We start from the raw sequence: 16180 nt of genomic DNA on the forward strand, positions 1-16180 counted from the left end.
GACTCACTCGCTCACTCACTCGCTCACTCACTCACTGACTCATTCACTCACTCACTGATTCACTCACTGACTCACTCAATGACTCACTCACTGACTCACTCGCTCACTCACTCACTCGCTCACTCACTGACTCACTCGCTTGCTCACTGACTCACTGACTCACTCGCTCACTCACTCGCTCACTCACTCACTGACTCATTCACTCACTCACTGATTCACTCACTGACTCACTCAATGACTCACTCACTGACTCACTGACTCACTCGCTCGCTCACTCACTGACTCACTCACTCGCTCGCTCATTCACTCACTCGCTCACTCACTGACTCACTCACTGACTCACTCACTGACTCACTCGCTCGCTCACTCACTGACTCACTGACTCACTTACTCACTTACTCACTCACTCACTGACTCACTCATTCGCTGGCTCACTGAATTACTGACTCGCTCACTCATACGCTGACTCACTCACTCGCTCACTGACTCACTGACTCACTCACTCGTTCACTCACTCGCTCGCTCACTGACTCTCTGACTCGCTCACTCATACGTTGACTCACTCACTCACTGACTCACTCACTCACTGACTCACTCACCGACTCACTCATTGACTCACTCGCTCACTCACTCGCTCACTCACTCACTGACTCACTCACTGACTCACTCGCTCACTCACTCGCTCACTCACTGACTCACTCACTTACTCGCTCGCTCACTGACTCGCTCACTCACTCACTGACTCACTCACTGACTCACTCGCTCACTCACTCACTCGCTCACTCACTGACTCACTCGCTTGCTCACTGACTCACTGACTCACTCGCTCACTCACTCGCTCACTCACTCACTGACTCATTCACTCACTCACTGATTCACTCACTGACTCACTCAATGACTCACTCACTGACTCACTGACTCACTCGCTCGCTCACTCACTGACTCACTCACTCGCTCGCTCATTCACTCACTCGCTCACTCACTGACTCACTCACTGACTCACTCACTGACTCACTCGCTCGCTCACTCACTGACTCACTGACTCACTTACTCACTTACTCACTCACTCACTGACTCACTCATTCGCTGGCTCACTGAATTACTGACTCGCTCACTCATACGCTGACTCACTCACTCGCTCACTGACTCACTGACTCACTCACTCGTTCACTCACTCGCTCGCTCACTGACTCTCTGACTCGCTCACTCATACGTTGACTCACTCACTCACTGACTCACTCACTCACTGACTCACTCACTCACATACTCACTGACTCACTCACTGACTCACTCACTGACTCACTCACTGACTCACTCACTCGTTCACTCACTCGCTCGCTCGCTCACTGACTCACTGACTCGCTCACTCACGCTGACTCACTCACTCACTTACTCACTCACTCACTGACTCACTCACTCACTGATTCACTCGCTCACTCATACGCTGACTCACTCACTCGCTCACTGACTCACTCCCTCACTGACTCACTCACTGACTCACTCACTCGTTCACTCACTCGCTCACTCACTGACTCTCTGACTCGCTCACTCATACGCTGACTCACTCACTCGCTCACTCACTCACTCGTTCACTCACTCGCTCGCTCACTGACTCACTCACATACTCACTGATTCACTCGCTCACTCACTCGCTGACTTCCTCGCTTACTCGCTTGCTGTGCTTTATCCACCCGGCGCTCCGCTCGTTGTTGTGAGTGTCGCTCCTCCGCCCTCCGTTGTTGTTGGAGGGCGACTACCTCCAACTGCCCAGTAGCGTCCTTCACGAGCCTCCTCCACAGAGGCCGATCTTGACGCCGCTGGTACCGGTCATCGGCAAGTCCACTCAGCTCCACGTCCTCCTGTACCACATCACTCCATCTCTTCTCTAGCCCGTGCCGCGCCCGTTTAGCCCCCTCGATCCGGCCGAACAAAAGCTGTTTCGGCATGCGGTGGCTGGGCATGCGGGCTACATGACCCAGCCATCGCAGCCTTCCCCGCCGGAGGAGCTCACCGATGGGACCTTGCCCAGATCTTTCAAGGATTTGTGAGCTCCTCACACAATCCAGCCTGGTTAAACCCAGGATGGATCGTAGGCAGGCCAGCCTAAATGTGTCGAACCGACGAAGATGTTCCATTAGGGGGGTCCACGTTTCGCAAGCGTAGAGAAGGGAGGGAATGACCGTGGCCGGGAAGACCTGAAGCTTAGTGCGGAGCGACAGACCAGGTAGCTTCCACATAGCATTACGCAACCGATGAAAAGATATTGCCGCTCGACTGATTCGGAGTGAGACCTCTGCTGTTAAACCTGGAGCCGGTCATAAGCACACTGCCCAGGTATGGGAAACTCTCCACTCTCTCCACGACTGCCCCATCATCGATTGGGAGTTGTGGGGGTGGAGTGTCCGATGGTACAAAATACCCAGGCAGGTGCTTAGTTTTGGTGGGGCTGATGGTAAGGCCCCATCTCTTAGTAGCACGCTCCAGTCTCAGCAGCAGCATCTCCAACTCCTCCTCTGAATGAGCAGCTTTTACCAAATCATCAGCATACATAACGTGGTTGAACAATAGGGAGCCATCCCTTGACCGCACCCGGGCATCGATCAGCCTCCCATTATATCTGTACCATATGGAGATTCCCCCAGTACAGCTATTGAAGGCTTCACGAACTACGTGGTCGAAATAGATGTTAAATAATGTGGGAGCCAGAGGACATCCCTGTCGCACCCCAAGGTGTACAGGGAAAGGCTCGGACTCCCCGCCACGTAGTTTTACCCGGGCCCGCTCACCATCATGAAGGTCTTTAATGATCGTGAGCAGAGGGTCAGGTACTCCAAAAGCACGAAGAACAACCCAGGGCCCAGGCCTATTGATGGTATCATAGGCCTTGACCAGGTCAATAAAGCAGAGATGTAGGTCTTGCTGGAATTCCTTACACCTCTGCTGTAGCAGACGGACAGAAAATATGGCCCCTGTTGTTGTTACAGTCTGTGCGGTCCCCCTTCTTAAAGAGGGGGACCACCAGGGCATCCTTCCAATCCTGCGGAACCCGTCTAGTGGTCCAGACTGTTGTTATGATGTCATATAGGGCAGTCTGTGCACAAACTCCACCCTCCCTCAGCATTTCGCTTGGGAGATCATCTCTGCTCGCTGCCTTTCCTGGTCTCAGACTCCGGATCGCCCTCAGTATTTCCTCAACAGGCACTTCAGCCAGCCACTCATAGGGGGCGACTTCTTCCAATATTTGAGGCACCGCAGCCTCAGCAGGGTCATCCTCACTTTGTGCCACGATGTTTTCCTGGCTGAGGGATTTTCCCTCCCCCAAGACCTCACAGAAATGCTCAGAAAATCTGCAAACCTGTTCCTGGGGGTCGGAGATTGGATCACTGTTTTTTCCCCTAATGATGGTAATAGGTGTGGCGCTGCAGGTTACTTTTTTGATGGAGCTAAATAGAGATTTGTGATCATGGGCCACTGAGGCAGACTCCATCTCCTCAGCAACCCGCGACCACCACCCACCATCCTTGCAGCGCCTCACGGCTCTCCGAACCTCCGAGCGAAGGTTGCAGTAAGCCTCCTCATTCTCTGACGTGGGATTCTGTAGCCGATGACAGTGGGCCTGTCGCTTTTTCTCAACCATCCTGAACAACTCCTCTGTCAGCCAGGGTCTCTGGAGAGGTCTGGACCGCGTACCCAAAGCAGCCATTGCAGCTGCATGAGTCACAGTCCTAAACCTTGCCCATTTACCCTCGACATCAGGAGGAGTCGGGGACGATGCCAATCCCAGCCGCAAGCGATGATGAAATTCTCGCTTGCAACTTTCATCAGATAACTGAGACCAGGCCACTTTAGGTTGAAATGGGGTCCTGGGTGTACACCCACCACCGGAGTGGAAGAATGGCAGGCGCATCTTACAGATGACTAGTCGATGGTCAGAGGGCAGATCAGCTCCACGGTAGGTCCTGGTGTCAAGGACATGGGCTCGCATCCGCTGGTCCGTCACTATGTAGTCCAGCAGATGTTCTTGCTTGGACCCGGCATGCATCCATGATGTTGTGTGGATGCGCCGATGCTGGAACAGCGTGTTGGTAATTACAATCCCATGGGCTGCACATAAATCTAGCAGCCTCCTGCCGTTGTTATTGAGCTGATCTGGCCCATGCCCTACAATCACTCCAGACCAGGTACCAGTATCATCACCAACTCGGGCATTGAAGTCACCCAACATGATGACTCTATCCCGAGGGGCCACTTTAGCCAGCACCTGTGACAGGAGGTCATAGAAGGCATCTGACTCATCGGCTTTGCCTGCATTTGCCTGCATCCTTCCACGGATGTTCATCTTCGGTGGGGGCATAAGTAACCACGACCACCATTCCTCGCCTCCGGTTGATGGGAAGGCGAGCCCAAAGTAGCCTGGGACTTACAGCTTCACACACCTCACCGCCACGCTCCCACGCCCCCTTCATTTTTTTGTTCAAAAGAAGAGCCACACCCTGTTGTTTGGCAGTCTGCTGCCCCAAGTAGAGGACTGTCCACCCCTCATGGTGGCAGGAGCCAGAGCCGGTCCACCGGACCTCCTGAATGCCACAGAGATCCAGGCGGTACCGGTCCCGCTCCCGACAGAGGAGTGGCAGCCTCTCCTCCGCAGTGAGCATTCGAACATTCCACGTGGCCACACGAAGTGGCTTTTCGTTGTTTCTGGAGGAGCCCCGAGGGTAGATATTCAATCTCCTGGCTCCGCCAATTAGGGTTTGGCCAGGAGACGTTATCAGCCCATCGCACCCGTCCAGAGCCCCCGTTTAGCCCCTGTGGTTGACACATATACCATGAGGGGAGGAGCCAATCAAAAATTGGACCTCCCCCCACAGCATTGTCCACGACAGAGTTGCCCGTCCGGCACCGCGAGGAGGTAGGGGGTTGTTTTGCCTACACACACACACACACTCTCACACACACACACCTACACACACACACTAACACACACACACCTACACATACACACACACAGAGCCACACACACACCTACACACTCACCTACACACACCTACACACCTACACACAGAGCCACACACACACACACACAGACACACACTCAGTAGTTAGCGAGCGCCTATTAATCCCTCCCACCCCCTCTCGTTCCAGGCGGTGACGACGAGGATGAGGAGGAGGAGGGGGAGGACGAGGGGGGGGCAGGCCTCGGAGCCTCGGGAACGTCGCCGGGAACGTCGCTGCCGCTGCCGCCGCCATCTTCGTCCGCTGTGGGAGGCTCCGCCCACTGCGACTACGGATGGAGGGGAGGGGCCCCGGCGGGCGGGGGGGGGGCCGGGGGGGGGGCCGGTGGGGGGGCCGGTGGGGGGGCCGGGGGGGGGCTGCCCGGACCGACGGGCGGCCGGGCACCGGGGCCAGGAACTCAGGCACCAGCAAACACCCCGGCAAACACTCCCCACGGTAACGCTCACCATGGTAACACTCACCATGGTAAACACTCACCATGGTAACACTCACCATGGTAACACTCCCCACGGTAACGCTCACCACGGTAACACTCACCACAGTAAACACTCACCACGGTAACACTCCCCATGGTAACGCTCACCATGGTAACACTCACCATGGTAAACACTCACCACGGTAAACACTCACCATGGTAAACACTCACCATGGTAAACACTCACCATGGTAACACTCACCATGGTAAACACTCACCATGGTAACACTCACCATGGTAAACACTCACCATGGTAACACTCCCCACGGTAACGCTCACCATGGTAAACACTCACCATGGTAACACTCCCCACGGTAACGCTCACCACGGTAACGCTCACCATGGTAAACACTCACCACGGTAACGCTCACCATAGCAAACACTCCCTATGGTAACACTCTCTCTCTGTGGAGATGTTGACTACCTCGCCTGGTGTACAGGAGGTCGTGGGTTCCACCACCACCACCATCATCACGGTGGCTAGGAGATGTTGACTACCTCACCTGGTGTACAGGAGGTCGTGGGTTCTACCACCACCACCACCATCATCACGGTGGCTATGAGATGTTGACTACCTCGCCTGGTATACAGGAGGTCGTGGGTTCCACCACCACCACCATCATCACGGTGGCTAGGAGATGTTGACTACCTCGCCTGGTGTACAGGAGGTCGTGGGTTCCACCACCACCACCATCATCACGGTGGCTAGGAGATGTTGACTACCTCGCCTGGTGTACAGGAGGTCGTGGGTTCCACCACCACCATCATCACGGTGGCTATGAGATGTTGACTACCTCGCCTGGTCTACAGGAGGTCGTGGGTGCCACCACCACCACCATCATCATCACGGTGGCTATGAGATGTTGACTACCTCGCCTGGTGTACAGGAGATCGTGGGTTCGATCCCGACCCCTGATTCTGAGTCTCTCTCTCCGAGTGCTCCCTCCACGTTGAGAATGGACGCCTCAATGCGTCTGAGAGAGTTTCTGGCTGGTACTCTGAATATCCACGTGATGGTGACGGTGATGATGTTGATGTTATTGATGATGTTGATGATGTTGTTGATGTTGATAATGTTGATATTGTTGACGTTGATGATGTTGTTGTATGATGATGATGTTGATGTTGTTCATGTTGATGATTTTGTTGATTTTGTTGATGTTGTTGATGTTGATGATGTTGATGATGATGATGTTGTTGGTGTTGTTGATGATGTTGATGGTGTTGATGATGATGTTGATGATGGTGACGGTGATGATGTTGATGATGTTGATGATGATGTTGATGTTGTTCATGTTCATGTTGATGATTTTGTTGATGTTGATGATGTTGATGATGGTGAAGATGTTGATGTTGTTGTTGATGTCGTTGATGTTGAGCTGCTGTGATTGTGATCATTGGGCTGCTGCTAGCAGCTCACTGGCGGCTTACACCTGGTGATGTGTTTAGTCTTTCTTTGTCTCCCTCTCTCTATGGGTCTCTGTGTGTGTCTGTGTGTCTCTATGGGTCTCTGTGTGTCTCTGTGTGTCTCTATGGGTCTCTGTGTGTCTCTATTCGTCTCTGTGTATCTCTATGGGTCTCTATGTGTCTCTCTCTCTCTATGGGTCTCTATGGGTCTCTGTGTGTCTCTATGGGTCTCTATGGGTCTCTATGTGTCTCTCTCTATGGGTCTCTGGGTCTCTGTGTATCTCTATGGGTCTCTATGGGTCTCTATGGGTCTCTGTGGGTCTCTGTGTGTGTCTATGTGTCTCTGTGTATCTCTATGGGTCTCTGTGTGTGTCTATGGGTCTCTATGTGTCTCTATGTGTCTCTGTGTATCTCTGTGTCTCTGTGTATCTCTATGGGTCTCTGTGTGTCTCTATGGGTCTCTGTGTATCTCTATGTGTCTCTGTGTCTCTTTGGGTTTCTATGTATCTCTATGTGTCTCTGTGTCTCTCTATGTGTCTCTGTGTATCTCTATGGGTCTCTGTGTATCTCTATGTGTCTCTGTGTATCTCTATGTGTATCTGTGTATCTCTATGTGTCTCTGTGTATCTCTGTGTGATGTCACTTCGTGGTTTGTGACGTCACTTCCTGATTTGTGACGTGGTTTGTGATGTGATTTGTAACGTGCTTTGTGGCGTCACTTCCTGGTTTGCGACGTCACTTCGTGGTTTGTGACGTCACTTCCTGGTTTGTGCCGTCAGGCCCACAAGCATCGGATGCCAGCGCTGACTCAAGACAAAGTCAGACAGGTGAAGCCTCAACCACCACAACTACCACAACCACCACAACTACCACAACCACCACAACTACCACAACCACCACAACTACCACAACTACCACAACCACTACAACAACCACCACAACTACCACAACCAGCACAACCACCACAACTACCACCACTACCACCACAACTACCACAACTACCACAACCACCACAACTACCACAACTACCACCACAACCACCACAACCACCACAACTACCACAACCACCACAACCAGCACAACCACCACAACCACCACCACAACTACCACCACCACAACCACCACCACAACCACCACCACAACTACCACCACCACAACCACCACCACAACTACCACCACCACAACTACCACCACCACATTCACCACTACAACCACCACCACAACCACCACAACTACCACCACAACCACCACCACAACTACCACCACCACAACTACCACCACCACAACTACCACCACAACTACCACCACAACTACCACAACTACCACCACCACAACTACCACCACCACAACTACCACCACAACTACCACCACCACAACTACAACCACCACAACCACCACCACCACAGCTACCACAACTACCACCACAACAACTACCACCACCACAACTACCACCACCACAACTACCACAACCACCACCACAACCACCACCACAACTACCACCACCACAACTACCACCACTACCACCACCACAACTACCACAACAACTACCACCACTACAACCACCACAACCACCACCACAACCACCACCACAACTACCACCACCACAACTACCACCACCACAACTACCACCACCACAACTACCACCACCACAACTACCACCACTACCACCACCACAACTACCACAACAACTACCACAACTACCACCACAACCACCACCACAACCACCACCACAACCACCACCACAACTACCACCACCACAACTACCACAACCACCACAACCACCACCACAACTACCACCACCACAACTACCACCACCACAACTACCACCACCACATCTACCACCACCACTACCACCACCACCACTACCACCACCACCACCACCACAACCACCACCACTACCACCACTACCACCACCACAACCACCACAACCACCACTACCACTACAACCACCACCACTCGCAACAACCACCACAACCACCACATCCACCACTTCAACCACTACAACAACCACCATTATCACAACCACCACAACCACTACCACAGCCACCACCACTACAACCACTACCACTACAACCACTACCACTACAATCACTACCACAGCCACCACCACCATCACCACCAACACCACCACCATCACCACCCACCCTCCCACTCACCCACCCACTCACTCACTCACCCACCCACCCACTCACTCACCCACTCACTCACCCCCCCACCCACCCACCCACTCACTCACCCCCCACCCACTCACTCACCCACTCACCCACTCACCCACTCAATCACCCACTAACTCACCCCCCACTCACTCACTCACTCACCCACTCACCCACTCACCCACCCACTCACTCACCCACTCACTCACCCACTCACTCACCCACTCACTCACTAGCCCACCCACTCACTCACCCCCCCACTCACCCCCCACCCACCCACTCACCCCCCACCCACCCACTCACCCCCCCACCCACCCACCCCCCACCCACCCACCCACCCCCCACCCACCCACTCACTCACCCACTCAATCACCCACTCACTCACCCACCCACTCACTCACTCACCCACTCACTCACTCACCCCCCACCCACTCACCCACTCACTCACTCACTCACCCACTCACCCACTCACTCACTCACTCACCCACTCACTCACTAACCCACCCACTCACTCACCCCCCACTCACTCACTCACCACCCTCACCCAACCACTCACTCAACCACCCACTCACCCACTCACTCACTCACCCCCCCACCCACCCACCCACTCACTCACCCCCCCACCCACCCACCCACTCACTCACCCCCCACCCACCCACTCACTCACCCCCCACCCACTCACCCACTCAATCACCCACTAACTCACCCCCCACTCACTCACTCACCCCCCACTCACTCACTCACCCACCCACCCACCCACCTACTCACTCACCCACTCACCCACCCACTCACTCACCCACTCACTCACCCACTCACTCACTAACCCACCCACTCACTCACCCCCCCACTCACCCCCCACCCACCCACTCACCCCCCACCCACCCACTCACCCACCCACTCACCCACCCACTCACCCACTCACCCACTCACTCACTAACCCACCCACCCACTCACTCACCCACCCACCCACTCACCCTCCACCCACCCACTCACCCCCCACCCACCCACTCACCCACCCACTCACCCACCCACTCACCCACTCACCCACCCACTCACTCACCCACTCACTCACCCACTCACTCACCCACTCACTCACTAGCCCACCCACTCACTCACCCCCCCACTCACCCCCCACCCACCCACTCACCCCCCCACCCACCCACCCCCCACCCACCCACCCACCCCCCACCCACCCACTCACTCACCCACTCAATCACCCACTCACTCACCCACCCACTCACTCACTCACCCACTCACTCACCCACTCACTCACTAGCCCACCCACTCACTCACCCCCCCACTCACCCCCCACCCACCCACTCACCCCCCCACCCACCCACCCCCCACCCACCCACCCACCCCCCACCCACCCCCCACCCACCCACCCACCCCCCACCCACCCACCCACCCCCCACCCACCCACTCACCCACCCACCCACCCACCCCCCACCCACCCACTCACCCACCCACCCACTCACTCACTCACCCCCCACCCACTCACTCACCCACCCACCCACTCACCCACCCACTCACTCACTCACTCACCCACTCACCCACTCACTCACTCACCCACTCACTCACTAACCCACCCACTCACTCACCCCCCACTCACTCACTCACCACCCTCACCCAACCACTCACTCAACCACCCACTCACCCACTCACTCACTCACCCCCCCACCCACCCACCCACTCACTCACCCCCCCACCCACCCACCCACTCACTCACCCCCCACCCACCCACTCACTCACCCCCCACCCACTCACCCACTCAATCACCCACTAACTCACCCCCCACTCACTCACTCACTCACTCACCCCCCACTCACTCACTCACCCACCCACCCACCTACTCACTCACCCACCCACCCACTCACCCATCCACTCACTCACCCACTCACTCACCCACTCACTCACTAACCCACCCACTCACTCACCCCCCCACTCACCCCCCACCCACCCACTCACCCCCCACCCACCCACTCACCCACCCACTCACCCACCCACTCACCCACTCACCCACTCACTCACTAACCCACCCACCCACTCACTCACCCACCCACTCACTCATTCACCCACCCACCCACTCACTCACCCCCCACTCACCACCCCCACTCACCCCCCACTCACCCCCCACTCACCCCCCACTCACCCCCCCCCCACCCCCAGGCGTGCGTCTCACAGCCGAGGACTTGGCACGAGCCCAGAAGCTTTGTAAGTTTGCGGGCAGCGCCCTGCAGTACGAAGACGTGGGCACAGCTGTTGACAACCTGTCACGTGCCCTGCGCCTGCTCACCACGGGTCACGAGTGATCACGTGGTAGTGACCACGTGGTCACTACCACGTGGTCACCACCGTGGGCACAGCTGTTGACAACCTGTCACGTGCCCTGCGCCTGCTCACCACGGGACACGAGTGACCACGTGGTCACTACCACGTGGTCACTACCACGTGGTCACTATCACGTGGTCACTACCACGTGGTCACTACCACGTGGTTACCCTGGGCACAGCTGTTGACAACCTGTCACGTGCCCTGCGCCTGCTCACCACGGGACACGAGTGACCACGTGGTAGTGACCACGTGGTCACCGTGGGCACAGCTGTTGACAACCTGTCACGTGCCTTGCGCCTGCTCACCACGGGTCACGAGTGATCACGTGGTCACTACCACGTGGTCACTATCACGTGGTCACCACCGTGGGCACAGCTGTTGACAACCTGTCACGTGCCTTGCGCCTGCTCACCACGGGACACGAGTGACCACGTGGTAGTGACCACGTGGTAGTGACCACGTGGTTACCGTGGTTACTACCACGTGGTAGTGACCACGTGGTAGTAACCACGGTAACCACGTGGTCACTACCACGTGGTTACTACCACGTGGTAGTAACCACGTGGTAGTGACCACGTGACCACGTGGTTACCGTGGTAGTAACCACGTGGTCACTACCACGTGGTCACTACCACGTGGTAGTAACCACGTGGTAGTGACCACGTGACCACGTGGTTACCGTGGTAGTAACCACGTGGTTACTACCACGTGGTTACTACCACGTGGTTACTACCACGTGGTTACTACGTGGTTACTACCACGTGGTAGTGACCACGTGGTTACCGTGGAGTTTACCGTGGGGTTACCATGGTAGTTACCAGTAACCACGTGGTAACCGTGGGGGTTACCGTGGGGGTTACCATGGGTTTACCGTGGGGTTCACCGTGGGGGGGTTTACCATGGGGTTCACCGTGGTGGGTTTACCATGGGGTTCACCATGGTGGGTTTACCGTGGGGTTCACCGTGGTGGGTTTACCATGGGGGTTCACCGTGGTGGGTTTACCATGGGGTTCACCATGGTGGGTTTACCATGGGGTTCACCGTGGTGGGTTTACCGTGGGGTTCACCGTGGTGGGTTTACCATGGGGTTCACCGTGGTGGGTTTATCATGGGGTTCACCGTGGTGGGTTTACCATGGGGTTCACCGTGGTGGGTTTACCGTGGGGTTCACCGTGGTGGGTTTACCATGGGGGTTACCGTGGTGGGTTTACCATGGGGTTCACCGTGGTGGGTTTACCATGGGGTTCACCGTGGTGGGTTTACCGTGGGGTTCACCGTGGTGGGTTTACCATGGGGTTCACCGTGGTGGGTTTACCATGGGGGTTACCGTGGGGGGGTTTACCGTGGGGTTCACCGTGGGGGGTTTACCGTGGGGGTTCACCGTGGTGGGTTTACCGTGGGGTTCACCGTGGTGGGTTTACCATGGGGTTTACCATGGTGGGTTTACCGTGGGGTTCACCGTGGTGGGTTTACCATGGGGTTCACCGTGGTGGGTTTACCGTGGGGTTCACTGTGGTGGGTTTACCGTGGGGTTCACCGTGGTGGGTTTACCGTGGGGTTCACCGTGGTGGGTTTACCGTGGGGTTCACCATGGTGGGTTTACCGTGGGGTTCACTGTGGTGGGTTTACCGTGGGGTTCACCGTGGTGGGTTTACCATGGGGTTCACCGTGGGGGGGTTTACCATGGGGTTCACCGTGGTGGGTTCACCATGGGGTTCACCGTGGTGGGTTTACCATGGGGGTTCACCGTGGTGGGTTTACCATGGGGGTTACCGTGGTGGGTTCACCATGGGGTTCACCGTGGGGGGTTTACCGTGGGGTTCACCGTGGGGGGTTTACCATGGGGTTCACCGTGGTGGGTTTACCGTGGGGTTCACCATGGTGGGTTTACCATGGGGTTCACCGTGGTGGGTTTACCGTGGGGTTCACCGTGGTGGGTTCACCATGGGGTTCACCGTGGGGGGTTTACCGTGGGGTTCACCGTGGGGGGTTTACCATGGGGTTCACCGTGGTGGGTTCACCATGGGGTTCACCGTGGGGGGTTTACCGTGGGGTTCACCGTGGGGGGTTTACCATGGGGTTCACCGTGGTGGGTTTACCGTGGGGTTCACCGTGGGGGGTTTACCATGGGGTTCACCGTGGTGGGTTTACCATGGGGGTTCACCATGGTGGGTTTACCATGGGGTTCACCGTGGGGGGTTTACCGTGGGGTTCACCGTGGTGGGTTTACCGTGGGGTTCACCATGGTGGGTTTACCGTGGGGTTCACCGTGGTGGGTTTACCTTGGGGGTTACCGTGGTGGGTTTACCATGGGGTTCACCGTGGTGGGTTTACCGTGGGGTTCACCGTGGTGGGTTTACCATGGGGTTCACCGTGGTGGGTTTACCATGGGGTTCACCGTGGGGGGTTTACCGTGGGGTTCACCATGGTGGGTTTACCGTGGGGTTCACCGTGGTGGGTTTACCTTGGGGGTTACCGTGGTGGGTTTACCATGGGGTTCACCGTGGTGGGTTTACCGTGGGGTTCACCGTGGTGGGTTTACCATGGGGTTCACCGTGGTGGGTTTACCATGGGGTTCACCGTGGTGGGTTTACCGTGGGGTTCACCGTGGTGGGTTTACCGTGGGGTTCACCGCGGGGTTCACCGCGGGGGGGGGGGTGGTGGTTTACCGCGGGGTTATCAAGTACTGTGGTGGTTCACTCCTCCTTGGCCACTCCGACTCACCACCACCACTATCACGGCTACTGTGGGTTACCGTGGGGTTACTGTGGTGTTACCGTGGTGTAACCATGGTTACCGTGGGGTTACTGTGGTGTAACCATGGTTACCGTGGTGTTACCGTGGTGTAACCATGGTTACCATGGGGTTACCGTGGTGTAACCATGGTTACCGTGGGGTTGCTGTGGTGTAACCATGGTTACCGTGGGGTTACTGTGGTGTAACCATGGTTACCGTGGGGTTACTGTGGTGTTACCGTGGTGTAACCATGGTTACCGTGGGGTTACCGTGGTGTAACCATGGTTACCGTGGGGTTACTGTGGTGTAACCATGGTTACCGTGGGGTTACTGTGGTGTTACCGTGGTGTAACCATGGTTACCGTGGGGTTACTGTGGTGTAACCATGGTTACCGTGGTGTTACCGTGGTGTAACCATGGTTACCATGGGGTTACCGTGGTGTAACCATGGTTACCGTGGGGTTGCTGTGGTGTAACCATGGTTACCGTGGGGTTACTGTGGTGTAACCATGGTTACCGTGGGGTTACTGTGGTGTTACCGTGGTGTAACCATGGTTACCGTGGCGTTACCGTGGTGTAACCATGGTTACCGTGGGGTTACTGTGGTGTAACCATGGTTACCGTGGGGTTACTGTGGTGTTACCGTGGTGTAACCATGGTTACCGTGGGGTTACTGTGGTGTAACCATGGTTACCGTGGGGTTACCGTGGTGTAACCATGGTTACCGTGGGGTTACCGTGGTGTAACTATGGTTTCCGTGGGGTTACTGTGGTGTAACCATGGTTACCGTGGGGTTACTGTGGTGTTACCGTGGTGTAACCATGGTTACCGTGGGGCTACTGTGGTGTAACCATGGTTACCGTGGGGTTACCGTGGTGTAACCATGGTTACCGTGGGGTTACCGTGGTGTAACCGTGGTTACCGTGGTGTTACCGTGGTGTAACCGTGGTTACCGTGGTGTTACCGTGGTGTAACCGTGGTTACCGTGGCGTTACCGTGGTGTAACCGTGGTTACCGTGGGGTTACCGTGGTGTTACCATGGTTACCGTGGTGTTACCGTTGTGTAACCATGGTTACCGTGGGGTTACCGTGGTGTAACCATGGTTACCGTGGTGTTACCGTGGTGTAACCATGGTTACCGTGGGGCTACCGTGGTGTAACCATGGTTACCGTGGTGTAACCATGGTTACCGTGGGGCTACCGTGGTGTAACCATGGTTACTGTGGTGTAACCGTGGTTACCGTGGTGTTACCGTGGTGTAACCATGGTTACCGTGGGGTTACTGTGGTGTAACCTTGGTTACCGTGGTGTTACCGTGGTGTTGCCGTGGTTACCTTGGGGTTACCGTTGTGTTACTGTGGTGTAACCGTGGGTTACCCTGGGTTACCATGGGTTACCCTGGGTTACTAGAGCTGCCATTACCACCCACCAGGTTACCATGGGTTACCATGGGGTTACCCTGGGTTACCATGGGTTACCCTGGGTTACCATGGGTTACTAGAGCTGCCATTACCACCCACCAGGTTACCCTGGGTTACCCTGGGTTACCATGGGTTACCCTGGGTTACCATCGCTCGTACGCTTGATGATGTTATTTACCCTGAGAAGCGCCACTCTTAGCTACCGCCACATTGCACGCTGCAATGTCCACTGTTTAACCCTGTTACCACGTTACCCTGTTACCCTGAATCATCGTTACCACGTTACCCTGTTACCACGTTACCCTGTTACCCTGAATCATCGTTACCCTGTTTACCACGTTACCCTGAATCACCGTTACCCCGTTACCCCGAATCACCGTTATCCCGTTACCACGTTACCCTGTTACCCCGTGACCCTGTTACCCTGAATCACCGTTACCCTGTCACCCTGCATCACCGTTACCCTGTTACAACGTTACCCTGTTACCACGTTACCCTGTTACCCTGTTATCCCGTTACCACGTTACCCTGTTATCACGTTACCCTGAATCACCATTACCATGGCTACTCAGGCTATGTAGTTACCCCGTTATCCTGCGCTGGTCTGCCGTTATCGCTGATTAAACACCGGTTGTTGTTGA

At 55.8% G+C, this 16180-nt stretch overlaps 1 protein-coding gene across 1 annotated transcript in view; it reads left to right on the forward strand.

Annotated features, from left to right (window-relative positions):
- VTA1 (vesicle trafficking 1) overlaps positions 1–16180 on the forward strand; it is a 31725-nt gene extending 15545 nt beyond the window's left edge. Inside the window, exons 6-8 of the mRNA XM_032944677.2 lie at positions 5143–5448; positions 7675–7722; positions 11218–16180. Coding sequence (XP_032800568.2) covers positions 5143–5448; positions 7675–7722; positions 11218–11360 — 497 coding nt within the window. The 3' untranslated portion in view covers positions 11361–16180. The remainder of the gene's footprint in view (positions 1–5142; positions 5449–7674; positions 7723–11217) is intronic.

Source organism: Petromyzon marinus, chromosome 66 (assembly GCF_048934315.1).
Source record: "Petromyzon marinus isolate PM22_M1 ecotype Great Lakes invasive population chromosome 66, UKy_Petmar_22M1.pri1.0, whole genome shotgun sequence".
Taxonomy (NCBI): Eukaryota; Metazoa; Chordata; class Hyperoartia; order Petromyzontiformes; family Petromyzontidae; genus Petromyzon; species Petromyzon marinus.